Consider the following 16,804-nt stretch of genomic DNA (forward strand, 5'->3'; position numbering starts at 1 on the left):
TCTGGTTTTGGGACCAAGGTAATGCTGGCCTCATAAAATGAGTTTGGAAGTTTTCCTTCCATTTCTATTTTTGGAACAGTTTCAGGAGAATAGAATTAATTCTTCTTTAAATGTTTGGTAGAATTCCCCTGGGAAGCCGTCTGGCCCTGGGCTTTTGTTTGGAGATTTTTGATGATTGTTTCAATCTCCTTTTTGGTTATGGGTCTGTTCAGGTTATCTGTTTCTTCCTGGTTCAGTTGTGGTAGTTTATATGTCTCTAGGAATGTATCCATTTCTTCCAGGTTGTCGAATTTGTTGGCGTAGAGTTGCTCATAGTATGTTCTTATAATTGTTTGTATTTCTTTGGTGTTAGTTGTGATCTCTCCTCTTTCATTCATGATTTTATTTATTTGGGTCCTTTCTCTTTTCTTTTTGATAAGTCTGGCCAGGGTTTTATCAATCTTATTAATTCTTTCAAAGAACCAGCTCCTAGTTTCGTTGATTTGTTCTATTGTTTTTTTAGTTTTTTTAGTTTCTATTTCATTGATTTCTGCTCTGATCTTTATGATTTCTCTTCTCCTGCTGGATTTAGGGTTTCTTTCTTGTTCTTTCTCCAGCTCCTTTAGCTATAGAGTTAGGTTGTGTATTTGAAACCTTTTTTGTTTCTTGAGAAAGGCTTGTATCGCTATATATTTTCCTCTCAGGACTGCCTTTGCTGTGTCCCATAGATTTTGAACCATTGTGTTTTTATTATCATTTGTTTCCATGAATTTTTTCAATTCTTCTTTAATTTCCTGGTTGACCCATTCATTCTTTAGAAGGATGCTGTTTAGTCTCCATGTATTTGGGTTCTTTCCAAATTTCCTCTTGTGATTGAGTTCTAGATTCAGAGCATTGTGATCTGAAAATATGCAGGGAATGATCCCAATCTTTTGATACCAGTTGAGACCTAATTTATGACCCAGGATGTGATCTATTCTGGAGAATGTTCCATGTGCACTAGAGAAGAATATGTATTCTGTTGACTCCTCCCCATTTTATTCTTTTTAATGCAATTGTAAATGGTATTTTTTTCTTAAATTTTTTTTCTGCTAGTTTGTTTCCATATGGAATGCAACAGATTTCTGTATATTTTGTGTACTGTGACTTTACTTAATTAGATCCCACAGTTTTTTTGGTGGAGTCTTTGGTGTTTTCTAAATATAGCATTATGTCATCTGCAAATAGTGACTGTTTTAGTTCTTCCTTGACAGTCTAGATGCCTTCTATTTCTTTTTCTTCTCTGATTGCTGTAGCTAGAACTTCCAGTACTGTATTGAATAAAAGTTGGGAGAGATGCATCCTTGTCTTGTTCCTGATCTTGTCTTATTCCTGATCCGTTGAGTATGATGTTAACTGTGGGTTTGTCATATATGATGGCCTTAATTATGATGAGTTGTTTCCTCTCTATCCATTTTGTTAAAAGTTTTTATATTTTGTCAAATGCTTTTTTTGCATCTGTTGATGATCATATGATTTTTAGCTTTCATTTTGTTAATGTGGTATATTACATTGATTGGTTTGCGGAAATTAAACCATTCTTGCATTTCTGGAATAAATCCCACTTGGTTGTGGTGAAACTTTTTTTTTTTTCCCCCTAGATTCTTGCTTTATTTTCTTGAGTCAGGATTTCTAACTATCTTGCCAGAACATGCACATTTGAACTTTCATTGTTGTTGTTTTCTTTTTTCATTTTGTTTTATCCATCATTCTTAACTGTTAGTTTCTTTTTAAGTTTTTATTTAAATTCCAGTTAGTTAACGTATAGGGTAATACTAGTCTCCCTAGTCGAATTCTGTGAGTCACCATTTCCATACAGCACCCAGTGCTCCTCACAAATGCCCGCCCAATACTTGTCATGCATTTAGCCCATCCCCCTGCCACCTTCCCCAGGCAAACCACAATTTGACTTCTTCCTTGCCCATTTGGATGCCTTTTATTTCTTTTTGTTGTCTGATTGCTGAGGCTAGGTCTGAATGATCTTTTTAATGTACTTGAAATGCAGTTTGTTAATATTTTGTTGAGGATTTTTACATCTATGTTCGTCAGTGATACTGGCCTGTAATTTTCTGTTTTTGTAGTGTTTTTGGTTTCAGGGTAGTGTTGGCCTGATAGAATTAATTTGGACATGTTCCTTTTTCTCTGTCTTTTTAATAGTTTGAGAAAGAGGTTGTAACTATTTTTTAAATGTTTGGTAGAATTCACCTGTGATTTCATCTGATCCTGGACTTTTGTTGGTTGGAAGTTTTTTGATTACTGATTTAATTTCATTACTAATAATTGGTCTGTTCAGGCTGTTTCTTCCTGTTGCACTCTTAGAAGATGGTTTCTAGAAATTTGTCCATTTCTTCTAGTTTGTCAGCAGTCCCCTCTTTTTTTTCTTGATGACTGGCTAAAAGTTTATCACTTTTATGTTTTCAGAGAACTAACCCTTAGTTTCATTGATCTTCTCTGTTCTTTCAGTCTCTATTTCATTTATTTCTACTCTACTCTTTGGTATCATTTCCTTCCTTCTGCTTTGGGTTTTTATTGTTACCCTTTTTCTAGTTTCTTTTGGTCAAGGTTAAATTGTTTATTTGAGGGCCGAGTGGATGGCTCAGTCATTAAGCATCTGCCTTCACCTCAGGTCATGATCCCAGGGTCCTGGGATCGAGCCCTGCATCAGGCTCACAGCTCACTGGGGAGTCTGCTTCTCCCTCTCCCACTCCCCCTGCTTGTGTTCCCTCTCTCTCTGTCAAATAAATAAATAAAATCTTTAACAAAAAATTTTTTGAGTTTTTCTTATTTTTTGATGTAGGCTGTATTGCTATAAACTTCCTTCCTAGAACTGCTTTTGCTGTGCCCCAAAGATTTTAAAAATACTGTGTTTCCATTTTCATTCATCTCAAGGTATTTTTTTAATTTCCCCTGATTTCTTTGTTGACCCATTGGTTGTTTAGTAGTATGTTGTTTGGCTTCTACATAGTTTTTTTCCACTTTTTTTCTTGGAATGGATTTCCAGTTACCATACCATTATAGTCTAGAAAGATGCTTGATATGATTTTGGTCTTAAATATATTGAGACTTGTTTTGTGGCCGAACATTAATTAGCCTGAAGAATGTTCCAGATGCACTTGAAAAGAATGTGTATTCTGCTATATTTAGGTGGAATGTTCTGTGTATATCTGTTAAGTCCACCTGGTCTAATTTGTTATTCAAACCCACTTTCCTTACTGACTTTTGGTCTAGATGGTCTATCTGTTGATGTAAATGGGGTGTTAAAATCCCCTACTGTTATTGTATTACTATCAATTTCTCCCTTTATGTCTGTTAATATTTGCTTTATATATCTACATATATAGGTTTCCTATGTTGGATGCATAGATATTTACAACTGTTACATCCTCTTGTGAGATTGGCCCCTTTATCATTATGTAATGCCCTTTGTCTTGTGATAGTCTTTGTTTAAAAATCTGTTTTGTCTCATTTAGTATTGCTACTCCAGCTTTTTTGTTTCCCTTTGCATGGAAATCTTTTTTCTTCCCTTCACTTTCAGTTTGTATTTATCTTTAGGTCTGAAGTGGGTCTCTTGTAGGCAGTGTATTGATGGTTCTGGTGTTTTCATCCAGGCACCCTGTGTCTTTTGATTGGAGCATTTAGTGCATTTACATTTGAAGTAATTATTGATAGGTATGTACTTATTACCATTTTGTTCTTGTTTTCTGGTTGTTTTTGTAGTTACTCTCTGTTCTTTTGCTCTCTTCCCTTGTGACTTGATGGCTTTCTTTAGTGTTGCACTTGGATTATTTGTGTGTGTGTGTATCTCTTGTAGGTTTTTGTTTTGTGGCTACCGTGAGGTTCATATATAACATCCCATATATATAGCATTCTATTTTAAATTGATGGTTGGACACATTTTAAAAGCACTACATTTTACTCCCCCCCACCCCATGTTTTATGTATTTGGAATCATATTTTACATTTTTTAAAAATTCTGTGTGTCTCTTAACTACTTATTATAGATTTAGTTGATTTTACTCTTTTTTTTTTTTTTAAGATTTTATTTATTTCTTTAACAGAGAGATCACAAGTAGGCAGAGAGGCAGGTGGGGGTGGGGTGGGGAAGCAGGCTCCCTGCTGAGCAGAGAGCCTGATGTGGGGCTCAATCCCAGGGCCCCGAGATCATTACCTGAGCTGAAGGCGGAGGCTTTAACCCGCGGAGCCACCCAGGCACCCCTGATTTTACTCTTACCGTCTTTTAACCTTCACACTAACTTTATAAGTGACTACTATCTTCACTATATGTTTGCTTTTTTTTAACTTTTTAAAAATATTTTTTTATTAACATATAATGTATTATTTGCCCCAGGGGTACAGGTCTGTGAATCATCAGGCTTAACCATAGCACATACCCTCCCCAATGTCCATAACCCAACCACCCTCTCCCTACCCCCCCAACCCCTGAGCAACCCTTAGTTTGTTTCCTGAGATTAAGAGTCTCTTATGGTTTGTCTCCCTCCTTTACCAGTGAGATTTTTTTCCTTTCATAATTTTCTTCTAGTTTTGGCCTCTTCATTTCTGCTTTAAAAAGTCAACATTTCTTATAAGATTAGTTTAGTGGTAGTGAACACCTTTTAACTTTTGTTTGTCTGGGAAATATTGCTCCTTCAATTCTGAATGACAGTTCTGCAGGGTATCCTAGTAATAGTTCTCCAGGGTACCGTATCCTTAGTATCTTTGGTCATAGGTGGTTTCCTTTCAGCTCTTTGAATATGTCATAGGACTCCTTTCTGGCCTGCATAGTTTCTGCTCAAAAATCAGCCAGTAGTCTTATAGGTCTTCCTGTAAGCAACCAGTTACCTTTCTCCTGTTGCTTTTAAGATTTTCTCTTTAATTTTTGACATTTTAATTATTATGTGTCTTGGAGGACTCCTTGGCTTCATCTTGCTTGGGGCTGTCTGTGCTTTCTGGACCTGGCTGGCTGTTTCCTCCCCCGGGTTGGAAAAGAGAAGTTTTCAGCTGTTAGGTCTTCAAGTAAGTTTTCTATCCCTTAGTCTCTTCTTCTGAGACCCCTATAATGCTGATGTTATGTCCCTTGATACTGTCCCAGAGGTCCCTTAATCTGTCCTCATTTTTTTTTTTCTTTCTTTTTGCTGTTCAGTTTGGGTGGTTTCTACTACCTGCCTTCCAGAGCACTGATCCATTCTCTGCAGTCTCCAATCTGCTGTTGATTTCCTCTGGTGTATTTTTCATTGTAGTTACTGCTCAGCTCTGATTAGTTCTTTTTATATTTTCTGTCTCTTTGTTGAAGTTACACTGAGTTCGTCCACTCCCAAGTTCAGTGAACATCTCTGTAACCATTAATTACATTGAACTCTATCAGTTCGATTGCTTTTTTCTGTTTTATTTAGTTCTTTTTTCTGAGGTCTTTCTTCTGAACATAATTCTCTGTCTCATTTTGTCTGTCTCTCTCTTTGTTCCTATGTATTTTGTAGTTCATTCACATCTTCTGGTCTTGAAGGTGGTGGCCTTGTGTAGAAGGTATCCTTTGGGGCCCAGAAGTGCAGTCACCGCTAGTCCAGCAGAGTCACTCTGGAGTGTTGCCTATAGGGCTGCACATACCATCTCTTGTGCTGGGCTGCAAGTGCTGTAGGCACGCTGGTGGTCGGGGTTTGCCTGGCTAGCTCAGAGGCTATGGCTGGTGCAGGGGCCCTGGTGGTTGGGGCTGGCCTCCCCTTCCCAGGGCAGGAGTGGCTTTGGAGAGGTGCAGATCCCAGATGAGGCTGCCCACCAGGTGTGGTGGGGCAAGACCCACTTTGGAGGGGGTACCTGCCGGGGTGGGCAGGTCTGCAGGGGGATGGCAGAAACAGGGTGAGCAGTGGTAGTGAAGTAGATAGAAAGTGCTACAACTTTTGTTCCTAGTGTCAGGCCAGCTAGGCTGAAGGAGGACAAAAAATGGTACGTGCTAATGCTTCTATTCACAGAGGAAGTTCCTCTAGATCCCTTCCCCTCCAGCACACATCCTAAAATTAGTCAGATCTCTTCCATGGCCCAGGTGCTTTTCAAACTGCTGCCCTGCCCTGGGTCTTGGTGTGAGTGAGATTCTGTGTACACCCGGTCAGTAGCAAAGTATCAGTCTACTGTAACCCTGTTGTTCTGTAGAGTTAAGCCCCCCTGATTTTCAGAGCCCGGCATTATAGAGGCTCCTCCTTCCAGTGCAGATCCTAGGGCAGGGGGTGCCCAGTGTAGGGTGTGAACCCCTCACTCCTCAGGGAGGACCTCCACACCTGTGCTCTGCCTCCCACTTATGGGTCAGGACACCAGGGGTTTGGATCCCAGCCAAACTGTGTCTCTGTCCCTTCTGCCCTTCTCAGTATGTCTTTTTCTTTATGTCTTTAATGTGGAAGAGTTGTTTTGCTAATCTTCAGTTGTTCTCAGAGAGAGTTGCTCTGTGTATTGTTGCAGGCTCATTGTGTCTCTGGGAGGAGACGAGCTCAGGATCTTTCTGCAGTTTCCCCTTGTGATCTTTTTTTTTTTTTTTCTCTATCAGTTTGCTTAGAGTTTTATCAATTTTACTGATCTTTGCAATAAATAATGAATATTAGGTTTCATTGATTTTTCTCTATTGTTTTTCTCTTTTGTGTTTCATTAGTCTTGTTCATGTTTAACTTGCTCTTCTTTTTCTAGTTTAAGGTAGAAGCTGAGGTCTGATTTGAGAATATTTTCTGATATAGATGTTTAGTGCTATAAATTTCCCCTTAAGTACTTCTTTAGCTGCATCCCACAGATTTTGATAATTGTAGTTTTCATTGAATTCAAAGTAGTTTCTAATAACCCTGTGATTTCTTGAACTATTTCTTGTGTGATCTCATTTCTAAGTACTTGGGGATAGCTAAATACTTCCAGATACCTTTCTACTAATGATTTCTTTCTTTTTATTTTAAAAAAGATTTGTATTTATTTATTTGAAAGAGAGATTGAAAGAATGAGTGGGAGGAGGGGCAGAGGAAAGCAGACTGCCTGCAGAGCAGAGAGCCCGATGAGGAACTCAATCCCAGAACCCCATGATCATGACCTGAGCCAAAGGCAGATGTTTAATCGGCTGAGCCACCCAGGCACCCTTTGCTAATGATTTCTATTTTAATTACATTGTGGTCAGAGAATATACTTCTCTTGATCTGTTCAATTTACTGAGACTTTTTCTATGACCTAGAATGTGGTATATCTTAGTAAAGTTCTTTTTTTTTTTTTTTTTTTTAAGATTTTGTTTATTTGATAGCATGTGTGCCAGGGAGAATGGGGGTGGGGGGTAGAGGAAGAGGAGAAGTATATTCTGTTGTTGGATGGATAGAAATGTCAGGCCAAGTTGGTTGGTAGTATTGTTAGGTCTATATTCTTACTGATTTTGTGTCTATTGAGAAGCAAGTATTAACATTATCATCTATAGTTAACATTCTCATCTATTTCCCTTACAGTTCTATAACTTTGTGCTTCGTGTATTTTTTTTTAAAGATTTTATTTATTTGACAGAGATCACAAGTAGGCAGAGAGGCAGGCAGAGAGAGAGGAGGAAGCAGGCTCCCTGCTGAGCAGAGAGCCGATGCGGGGCTCGATCCCAGGACCCTGGGATCATGACCTGAGCCGAAGGCAGAGGCTTTAACCCACTGAGCCACCCAGGCGCCCCTGCTTCGTGTATTTTTAGGCCCTGTCATTAAGTGTATATCTAACTATTTCTGATTGCTGTATCTTCTTTATGAATTGACCTCTCTGTCGTTGCCAGGGATAAGGAAAATCATTTCAAAGTATTTGCTCTGAAATCTGTTCTGATTAAAATGGCCTTTGTAGCTTTCTTTTGATTAGCGTTAGTGTGACTTAACTTTTTCCATTTTTGTGTTTTAACCTATTGGTGTCTTTACATTTAAGTGTATTTCTTGGGCAGTGGGAGGATGAGCAAAATGGATGAAGGGTAGTGGGAGGTATAGGCCTCCAGTTATGGAGTGAAAAAGCTATGGAGATGAAAGGTACAGCATAGGGAATTCTAGTCGATGGTATTGTTATAGTGTTGGTATTGTTATATAACAATTGATTGGTGTTATGTAACAGTGGTATTGTTATCGTGTTGGTGACAGGTGGTAGCTACACCTGTGGTGAGCATAGCATAACATATAGATTGGTTGCATCACTATATTATACACTTGAAACTAATGTAACATTTTGTGTCAACTATACATCAATTAAAAACAAAATGAGAAGGCAGTAGTAATGTGTCCAGATAAAAACAACATACTAGTCTGTTGCAAAGTAAATAAAAAGGTGACTTAGATTTCATAATTAATAAATAAATATTTCTTGTAGGCAGCATATATTTAGGGCTTGCTTTTTAATCCACTTTGACAATCTCCTTTAATTGGACTGTTTAGGCCATTTACACTTAATGTGTTTGTTAATAAATTAGATTGGGTTTAAGTCTGACATCTTGCTCTTTGTTTTCTGTTTGTCCCACCTCTTTATCTTCCCTTTTTCTTCTTTTTCTGCACTCTTTTGAATTATTTTCTATACTTTCATATTATCTTCTGGCTTATTAGTTATAATTCTTCGTTATTTTAGTGGTTGCTTTAAGATTTATAGGGTACATTTTTAGCCATCACAGTCTGTGGTCAGTGATGTCATACTTCATGTATAATCTGAGGACTTTATAATAAACAAGTGCATCCATTTCTCTTCTCTGGTCTTTATAGTGTTGTTGTCATATGGTTTACTTCTGTGTATGTTGTAAACCTCATCCTGTGTTGTTAATACTGCTCTTTGAACAGTTGATTATCTTTTAAAGAGATTTCAATAGTAAGAAAAAGATCTTAGGTACTTATCCAGAGTTACCATTTCTGGTGCTCCTCATTCCATTGTTTAGATCTTTATTTCCATCTGGTATCATTTGACTTCTGCCTGAAGGATTTCCTTTAACATTTCTTATAGTGCAAGTCCACTGATGATGAACTCTTTCAGATTTTGTCTATCTGGAAACTCCTTTAAGGTAATTTCATGTGGCATTTGTAGGTCTTACTCAGTTCATTTTTTTCCTGTTAGGAATCATTGTTCTTTGTTGTTGTATCCAAATGTTGTAAAAACCATTGTTTCTTATATTTTGTCTGTTTTTGTTGTTTTTGGGAAAGGAGGGAAAATTTGGCCTGTGTTCTCTCATCTTGAAGGCTGAAGTTCTGACCAGGAATTAGACAAAAGAAGTAAAGTGGCAGCTGTACAAGCAAGCAGTTAATTATCAAGTAAAATGCCTTTTGAAGCCTCTCTCTGGGTGGGGCACATAAAATCCGAAATCATGTTGATCATCTCTGGGAACTTTCCTTTACATCCCTGTCCAAGCCTCATTGTTTGGTGGTTATGAGCAGGTTGGCCTGGCTGTGAGTGGGGTCCAGAGCTGGTGTGGCAGGAGCAGCAGCTTGTGAGGAACATCAGTAGATGTGAAATGACTTCTAGAAGGAATAGCCAGGGAGAGGCCCAGGTTGGAGTTGAAAAGGTTTAGGAAAAGTTTCAGAGCACCTCCCCCCCAACTTGCTGAATTGAGGTGCTCTTTAATTCCCATCTCTGGAAGGCTATCCTGTTCACATAACAGCCAAATATAATAGGGGCCTGATCCCACAAATTAGGTCCTGTGATTGGGGGCCACATTGTGATCCCGAGGCTCTTTTCTAAACTCTGTAAGATTCAGACAGAATTGTCCTCATCAGGCAAGCTCTGAGCAATTTGCCATCTCTGTTTGCCTACATAGGATGAGTGAGTAAAGAAAAGAAAGGGGGAGTGGGGTGTGTCTTAGCCGTAATAACAAAATGCCATCGGCTGGGTGGCTTCAACAACAGAAATTTATTTTGTCACAATTCTGAGGCTGGAAAGTCCAAGATCAAGATTCCAGCAGGGTCCAGTTTCTGGTGAGGGCTTCCTTCCTGGCTTGCAGCCACCTTCTGGTGTGTCCTGACATGGCCTTTCTTCAGTGGGTAAGTTGGAAAGAGAGAGATCTAGCTCTCACTTTTCCTTTTCTTATGAGGCCACCAATCTTCTTGGATTAGGACCCCACCTGTATGACCTCATTGGACCTTAGTTGCCTCCTGAAAGCCCTGTCTCCACATACTGTCACATCAGCAGTTAGGCTTCAATATAGGACTTTGGGGAGGACAAAAATATTCAGTCCCTTGCAGAGTGTATGAGATTCCACAGCTATGGAGGTATCTGTCTAACAGGTATGACTCAGGTCTCTTGTCAGCCCCTCATTTCTGGTGGCCATTCCCTCCATAGGGATATATGTGATAGCAATAGTAATAGCCCCTCTACTACATAACTCCAAACTAAAGCATTTAAAATAAGATTTGGATTCTAGTTTTTGGTTGAAATGAATAGAAGCGTCCTGAATGTACCTTTCTGGTCACTGTATAGATTCAGTGGGAACAGGGACAGGTCTCCTGATAGATTTCCTGTGTCTTGTCTCCAGGTTCTTCTTTGCGGTCCAGTTGGTCCAAAGCTGCATGAACTTCTTGATGATAATGTATTTGTTCCACCAGAGTCATTGCAGGAAGTGGATGAGTTCCACCTTATTTTAGAATATCAAGCAGGTAAGAGAAATGAGTACGTAATGGTGAGAGACTGGACAGGGGACTGTGTGTTGTCAGATTGGGGTGTGACTGTGCTAGAAATTGATCTTTGTAAGTTGACAGGACCGTTTCTTTCCTTACGAGTTCCCTGACCTCTTGGTTCTGCTGAGCTGAAACTGGCCATTGTCTCAGAATAGAGAGTAGTGTAACATTGAAGAAAATTCCCAGATCTACAGACAAAACTGATCTGAACCCAAGAGAAGTTCAGCTCTAGGAAAACCGGCATCTTGAATAAAAGTGAGAATGTGTTAAACATACATATAGGAAGTTTTTCTTTATTACTAAGGAAAGAGAAGGGCACTATGCTGGATTCTGCCCTAGGCTTTTCTGGCCAACTGTTCCAAGCCGTTTGGGATTGATTCCAGGCCTCTGGCAAACTTCCTTTGAAGCATTTTATTTTCCCTGGGGTGTGGTAGTGAAGCGTTTGTATTTAGCAACACTTACATTATTTTCCATTATATAATGTTCCGGCACTCATGAGTCCAAATCCAGCCCACCCAGCGTCACTCCCAGTAGATTTTTTGTCACAAAGACAACAGTTCTGATTCTTAGAGAATCCTAAATACCTGAACACATTTTAACTCTTTAATTCTATGTATTTGCTGTTGTCTCTTTCCTCTGCTTAGAACTCAGACTCTTGAATGTCTGACTCAACACATGATTAACTCAAAGACTCAAGCATCTAAACAGACTAATTGGTCCCTTAAAGCACTGCTTTAATAGGCTTCAGTGAGCTGCTTCCACGCTGATTAAGAGAAGCTCACCTGCTAGAGTAATTCATGTGAGACAGGAAGTAGATTGCTCCTTGAAAATTACGTTTTCCATGTGCATAAAAAGAATTGTTTGTCTCTGGTTCTCTTCGGGGTGTTTATTGGATCAGGGAGTTGGGAAGGGCTAGGTCTGAACATTATGGACAGACCGTTGCAGTAGGCAGTTCACATTTCCTTGTGTGCAAGTTTGGAGTTTCTCGGAAACTCAGAATGATAGCTCTTACTGCTAAGACTGTGGCAAGGGTCCAGAGGTACTGTGCGCTCCTTCAGCGAAAGGCATGAACCCGACTGTTGACAGGAAGGGTCTGGAAGAGCTAAAGATCTGCCTTGGAAGTGCTGCTGCTCTCAGTTCCAGATTCCTCTCCCTTGTACCCTGCTGGTGCTCCCCTCCTGACCCGGGGACCTTCCTGGTTCCTAGTTTCTGTCATCTTCCCTGGTGACTGCAGGGTGGAGAGACTGCTCTCTTCAGCCAGATTTTGCTGTTGGATTTGACAGCTGTGCCTCATGTGGAGGTAAGCAGACAGCACAGCTAATCTTGAAAGGAGACGTCTCCATCCTTGGATTTATAAACCCCACACTTTAGTTTTTCTTTTCTGTGCCTTATTTTGTTAGTACAAAGCAGGGCCCCCCATTAAACTTTATTTGAAATTACATTTTCACTGACCCCTGGAGGGAATCTAGTCTGGTGGCAGAAGCCCTCGGATCACTTGTCTTCACAGAAATCCATCCCCAGCTTCTGAATAAAAAGAGGATTTGTCACCAATCATTTCCTCCTTTTCCCCTACCAGACTTGCCCAGAGAAGCTTGTTTTCAGGCTTTGGGCTGGGGATCTACTGAGTCACACATAGTGGCCAAAGGGCAGGACGGTAAATTGAGAGAAGGGATCACTCAGAGAAACACATTCCGAGCTCTGTGAGAACAAGGGGGCTTTGAGGTTCCAGACTCGTCCTGTCTGCGTTCTAGTCGGTTCGCCTCTCAGGCCTCTCTGTCAGTCCTGTGTCCTGTGGGAACAGTCAGGGAGCAGCTCTCCACTTCCCTTCTCTTTGCCTTGCAGAGGCCTATTTATTTTGCTTCTCTTACTTTTTCCCTGAGGAAATTCATTTACTTCAAGTGCCATGAAGCTCTCCTGGGTGAATTAGGCAGTGCTTCCCAGCAGCTCACTCCAGAGGGGACAGTCCCAGGTCCTGCCCTCGGGAGGACTCTGATGTGGCTTTCTCCCCTTGTGCAGAGTCTCGTCAGTGGGGGAGATGTTGAATTTGGAGTCCTACCCATATTCTTTGTTGTCACAGGCCATCGAAGTCCTCAGTCTTTTCCTCTCGTTCGCTTGTTCCTTTGCCCATTCATTCGTTCACACGCTGCTTGCAGGGACGGTGTGAGGCAGGATGAGCTGGTGACGGAAGGCGTGGGCCCGGTGCTCAGCTCACTGTGGGGCATGGGCTCTTGAGCAGAGGATGACAAAAGCATGTGCCCCGTCCTTAAGAAGTACTAGCAGTGGCCCAGGGGAGGAAGCAGCTGCATCTGGTGGGGTTGGCAGAGTTAGGAGATATGAAATTTCTAATTTCACATTTAGGAATGTGAAATTAGGTCCTGTGACCTAATTTCACAGGGGTGAGGCCATGAAATTAGGAGAGGCTTCACAGGGGAGGCCGCCCTTGCTTTGGGTGTTTGGAGATAAAACGGGTTCAGAGTGTTGCACTCAGCTGTGTGGACCATCATTGGATGATTGCTGTGGACAAATGATAAGGCGTGGACCAGGAATTAAAGGACTGTGGCATTTTAACCGACATAACCATTGTGTTGGGGGTTGTAAGTAGGAAAAGTCTTTTTCTGCTTTCAGAGATTTTTATATGAATGACCCACATATAAAATGTTTTTCAGAGGAATGGAATCAATAAAGCTGAACTCACAGTAAAGGGAAGCTGGGCCCTGCCAGCCTTGACCCTCTTTCCAGAGTAAGCCCTGCACACGCATGCACACTCCCCTTGGAGAGGCAAGGCTTCTGTGCAGAGAGGCCCGTTGTAGGAAGGAGGAAGCGGTTTGCTGATGGCAGCCCATCAGCCTGCAGTGTGAGGAAACCCTCTGCTGCGGTTTGTCTGCCTTAAGGAAAAACTTTCTGCAGGAGTGTCCGGTAACTATGATAGAAACCAGTAAAAAACGAGCTTTCAGTGTATGAACTCTAATTTTGTAAATGAGATGAATTCTTTACTTGGAGGGAAAGCTCTAGAAAGCCAGCTCCTAAGTCTTGCCCCTCAGTCTCTGGCAAAGCCCCCATGCTGGCTGGGGGTCAGGGGAGTCATTTGGGAATTGCCTGAAGTAGATGCAGAATCTAGGTGGCCCTTGCACTGACTGAGTTTCAAGATTTGCTACCGAGTCTTGGCAGAAGACTGAGTGGTGAGGCTTCTCCAAGCGAACCGGGGAGGCCTCTGTCACTGGCCCGGGAGGCCTCTGTCACCTGCCCTGCTTTAGGACACCCGCCGTAGCGCACCTCTCAAATGCTTGGCCACTGCGGGGTCTGTGGAGTAGTTCTCCACGGATGTGCACATCAGGATCTCTGGCGGTGGGCCTCGCCACCTGCACGTTTAAAACTCAGCTCCCCAGGAGATTCTGACTCTGATGCGGGGCCTGTGGGGAGAGCCATTCCTGTGGTGGGCACAGATCCCAAACTGCTCCCCCCACCAGAAGACCCACCCACAAGTGGCTCTAGCCTCCCTCGGCTTGGACCCATTGAGCAGATGCTGAGTGGGCCCTCCCTGCAGGGCCTGGGCCAAGTGCTTGGAGAATCCGAGACATACAGTGTTCCCTTCAGGGAGCTGGCATTCTGTGTGGGGAGATGGGACACAGATGTGAGGGAAGTTAAGTAATGGTCTGAGTACTCATTCAGAACTGTAGAAGAGGTAGTTCAAAGCAAAATGATATTCCCCAAACCATATGAAGGGAAGCCTCTGTGGATGTTCAAAGCAGTGAAAGTGCACCTCGAGTTGGAGCAGTCAGCAGTCACTTAGGGAGGAGGTAGCACTTGAACTTGGTCTTGAGCAGGCATTATTCCAAAGCAGCTCGATCAAAGGAGGCTAGAGCAGCCACACGCTACCTTCTGGATCAAGTGCCGGGAAACTATCATTGGGCAGCGGGGAGGAGGGGCCACGGTCAGCTTGACTTGTGGAATTCCAGGCTCCGTGGGGCCCAGCTGTGAGGTGCGAAGTGCTTCGAGAAAGGTCATGTGTCCCATGTGCACGGTGCACACTGGGTGCTGGTATCTGGAGGTTGTGCTGCCGCTCTGTAGCGGGGAAGGGACCCAGGCATCCTGTGTGAGAGCTCAGTGGGCAGTAGAACTTTTCTGGGACTAACTGGCAGCCCCCTGAAAAATGCGTAGCGCACCCACGCTGTGTTTGTTGTTTTGTTGGGTTGGGTTGGGTTGGGTTGGGGTCCAGTCCTGTTCGTTTGTTTCTTAACCGAGCACGGTCCTCTTGGCTGCGGCGCCGTGCATGGCCAGGCCATCATAGCCAGGCTTCAGTCAGCCGGAAGCTAGCCTGCCCAGGGCCGGGGCTCCAGGGAGGCCCCCTCCAGCCCCCTCAGCTAGGAGACTTAAAGCCTCTTCCTTTTCTTCCCATTGTGTTGACTGGGCTTCTCTAGGGGAGGAGTGGGGCCGGTTAAAAGCTCCCCATGCCAACCGATTCATCTTCTCCCACGACCTCTCCAACGGGGCCATGAATATGCTGGAGGTGTTTGTGTCTAGCCTGGAGGAGTTTCAGCCAGACCTGGTGGTCCTCTCTGGATTGCACATGATGGAGGGACAAAGCAAGGAGCTCCAGAGGAAGAGGCTCTTGGAGGTAATAGCACTGTCACAGAATTTCCCAGATCTCGGCTAGCGTTTTTCCTCAGGTTCCCGCTGCTCTAGGCCTCTGCAGCTCGAGCTGCCTGGGCCTCTCACTGGCCCCCCAGGATGATTCACGGCCGCCGCCACGGGGAGGCGCCTCCCAGTGTCCCTTTGGCCACGGCGGCAGCTCGAGTAGGACAGGGCAGAACCTCCTCTTGCCTGAGCCTCTGTGCCCTGCGCTACGCTGAGTGTGGCTCCAGCCACAGTGTGTGTGGTCTGCGTCCTCTGTCCTGTGTGTCATCTCCTCACATCAGCTGTGTTGCCGTTCCTCGGGGTAGGCCCCGGGAATAGGCTGCTCCCTTAGTGCACAGGGGCGGTTCTTGGTGTCTGGAGTTTGTGACCCTGGCTCCTCCCTGTCGGCAAGAGCATCCCTCGTCTGGAGGCTGTGGTGACCCCCGGGGCTTAGGCTTTCATCATGATGCAAAAGAGGCCGTGACCCTTTCTTCCCTCTTGGTGAGTTCTGCTTCTCATGGCACCACTGTGCTCTTCTCTTGGCAGGTCGTGAGCTCCATTTCTGACATCCCTACTGGTATTCCCGTCCACCTCGAGCTGGCCAGTATGACCAACAAGGAGCTCATGAGGAGCATCGTGCATCAGGTAAGCACAGGGGCAGCGTGTGCGGCCTTCTTTGGGGCTCAGGGGCCGGCTCCCTGAGGTAGGGATGTTCTGTCACTCAGACCTGGTTCCACAGAGCTCCAGAGGAGGAGCCAGAGCCGTTGTGGACCAGGATCTCCTACTAGCTTAGAAATGTTGCAGCATTGGGCGCCTGGGTGGCTCAGTGGGTTAGGCCGCTGCCTTCGGCTCAGGTCATGATCTCGGGGTCCTGGGATCGAGTCCCGCATCGGGCTCACTGCTCAGCAGGGAGCCTGCTTCTCTCTCTCTCTCTCTCTGCCTGCCTCTCTGTCTACTTGTGATCTCCCCCGTCAAAAAAAAAAAAAAAAATTTTAAAAAAAAAAAAAAAAAAAGAAATGTTGCAGCATCACCAATGGATCTGTGGGTCCTGTTTCTCCTGGAATGGAGAAGTTGGAGTGAATGGCTTTTGTAGTAGAACCCAAAGGAGAAAACAGAAAGCCCAGCTCAGCTGCTTTCAGTTGAAGTTCCAGACGCTCAGAGGAGAGCAACTTCAGGGGAGCTTCACTTCCTCACCACGAGGCACTAAGGTGTTCGCCTCCTGCTTCTGGAAGGCAGGCGCGATCAGACCCGGGAGTACAGTGCATCTGGACACGGGCTTCAGAAGCTGGGGTTAGAGTGCCAGCTTTGCCATTCTCTAGCTTTCTGGACTTCAACCAGTTATGTAACCTTTTATTTTTTGATTATTTAACCTTTTTAAGGGATTAAAAGCTTATTCATGTGGTTCAAACCCCAGTAATACTAAGATACACAGTGAAGTCTCCCACCACCTGTACGCACTGTTAGGAATCTTCTTGGTTTCATCCTTACGCCTCCAGAGTCTCTGTACAGATAGAAGCAAACATGAGAATGTAGCCTTAATGTTTGGTTCCTTTTTA

At 43.4% G+C, this 16,804-nt stretch overlaps 1 protein-coding gene across 2 annotated transcripts in view; it reads left to right on the forward strand.

The window, feature by feature from the left end:
- Window positions 1-16,804, forward strand: part of LOC111153171 (ADP dependent glucokinase) — a 39,978-nt gene that overhangs the window by 20,013 nt on the left and 3,161 nt on the right. For both annotated transcript variants that reach the window (XM_022511999.1, XM_022512000.1), the window contains exons 4-6: window positions 10,493-10,613; window positions 15,053-15,249; window positions 15,795-15,893. In XM_022511999.1, coding sequence (XP_022367707.1) covers window positions 10,493-10,613; window positions 15,053-15,249; window positions 15,795-15,893 — 417 coding nt within the window. The remainder of the gene's footprint in view (window positions 1-10,492; window positions 10,614-15,052; window positions 15,250-15,794; window positions 15,894-16,804) is intronic.

Source organism: Enhydra lutris, unplaced genomic scaffold (genome assembly GCF_002288905.1).
Source record: "Enhydra lutris kenyoni isolate GAN:26980312 unplaced genomic scaffold, ASM228890v2 scaffoldscaffold31, whole genome shotgun sequence".
Lineage (NCBI taxonomy): Eukaryota > Metazoa > Chordata > Mammalia > Carnivora > Mustelidae > Enhydra > Enhydra lutris.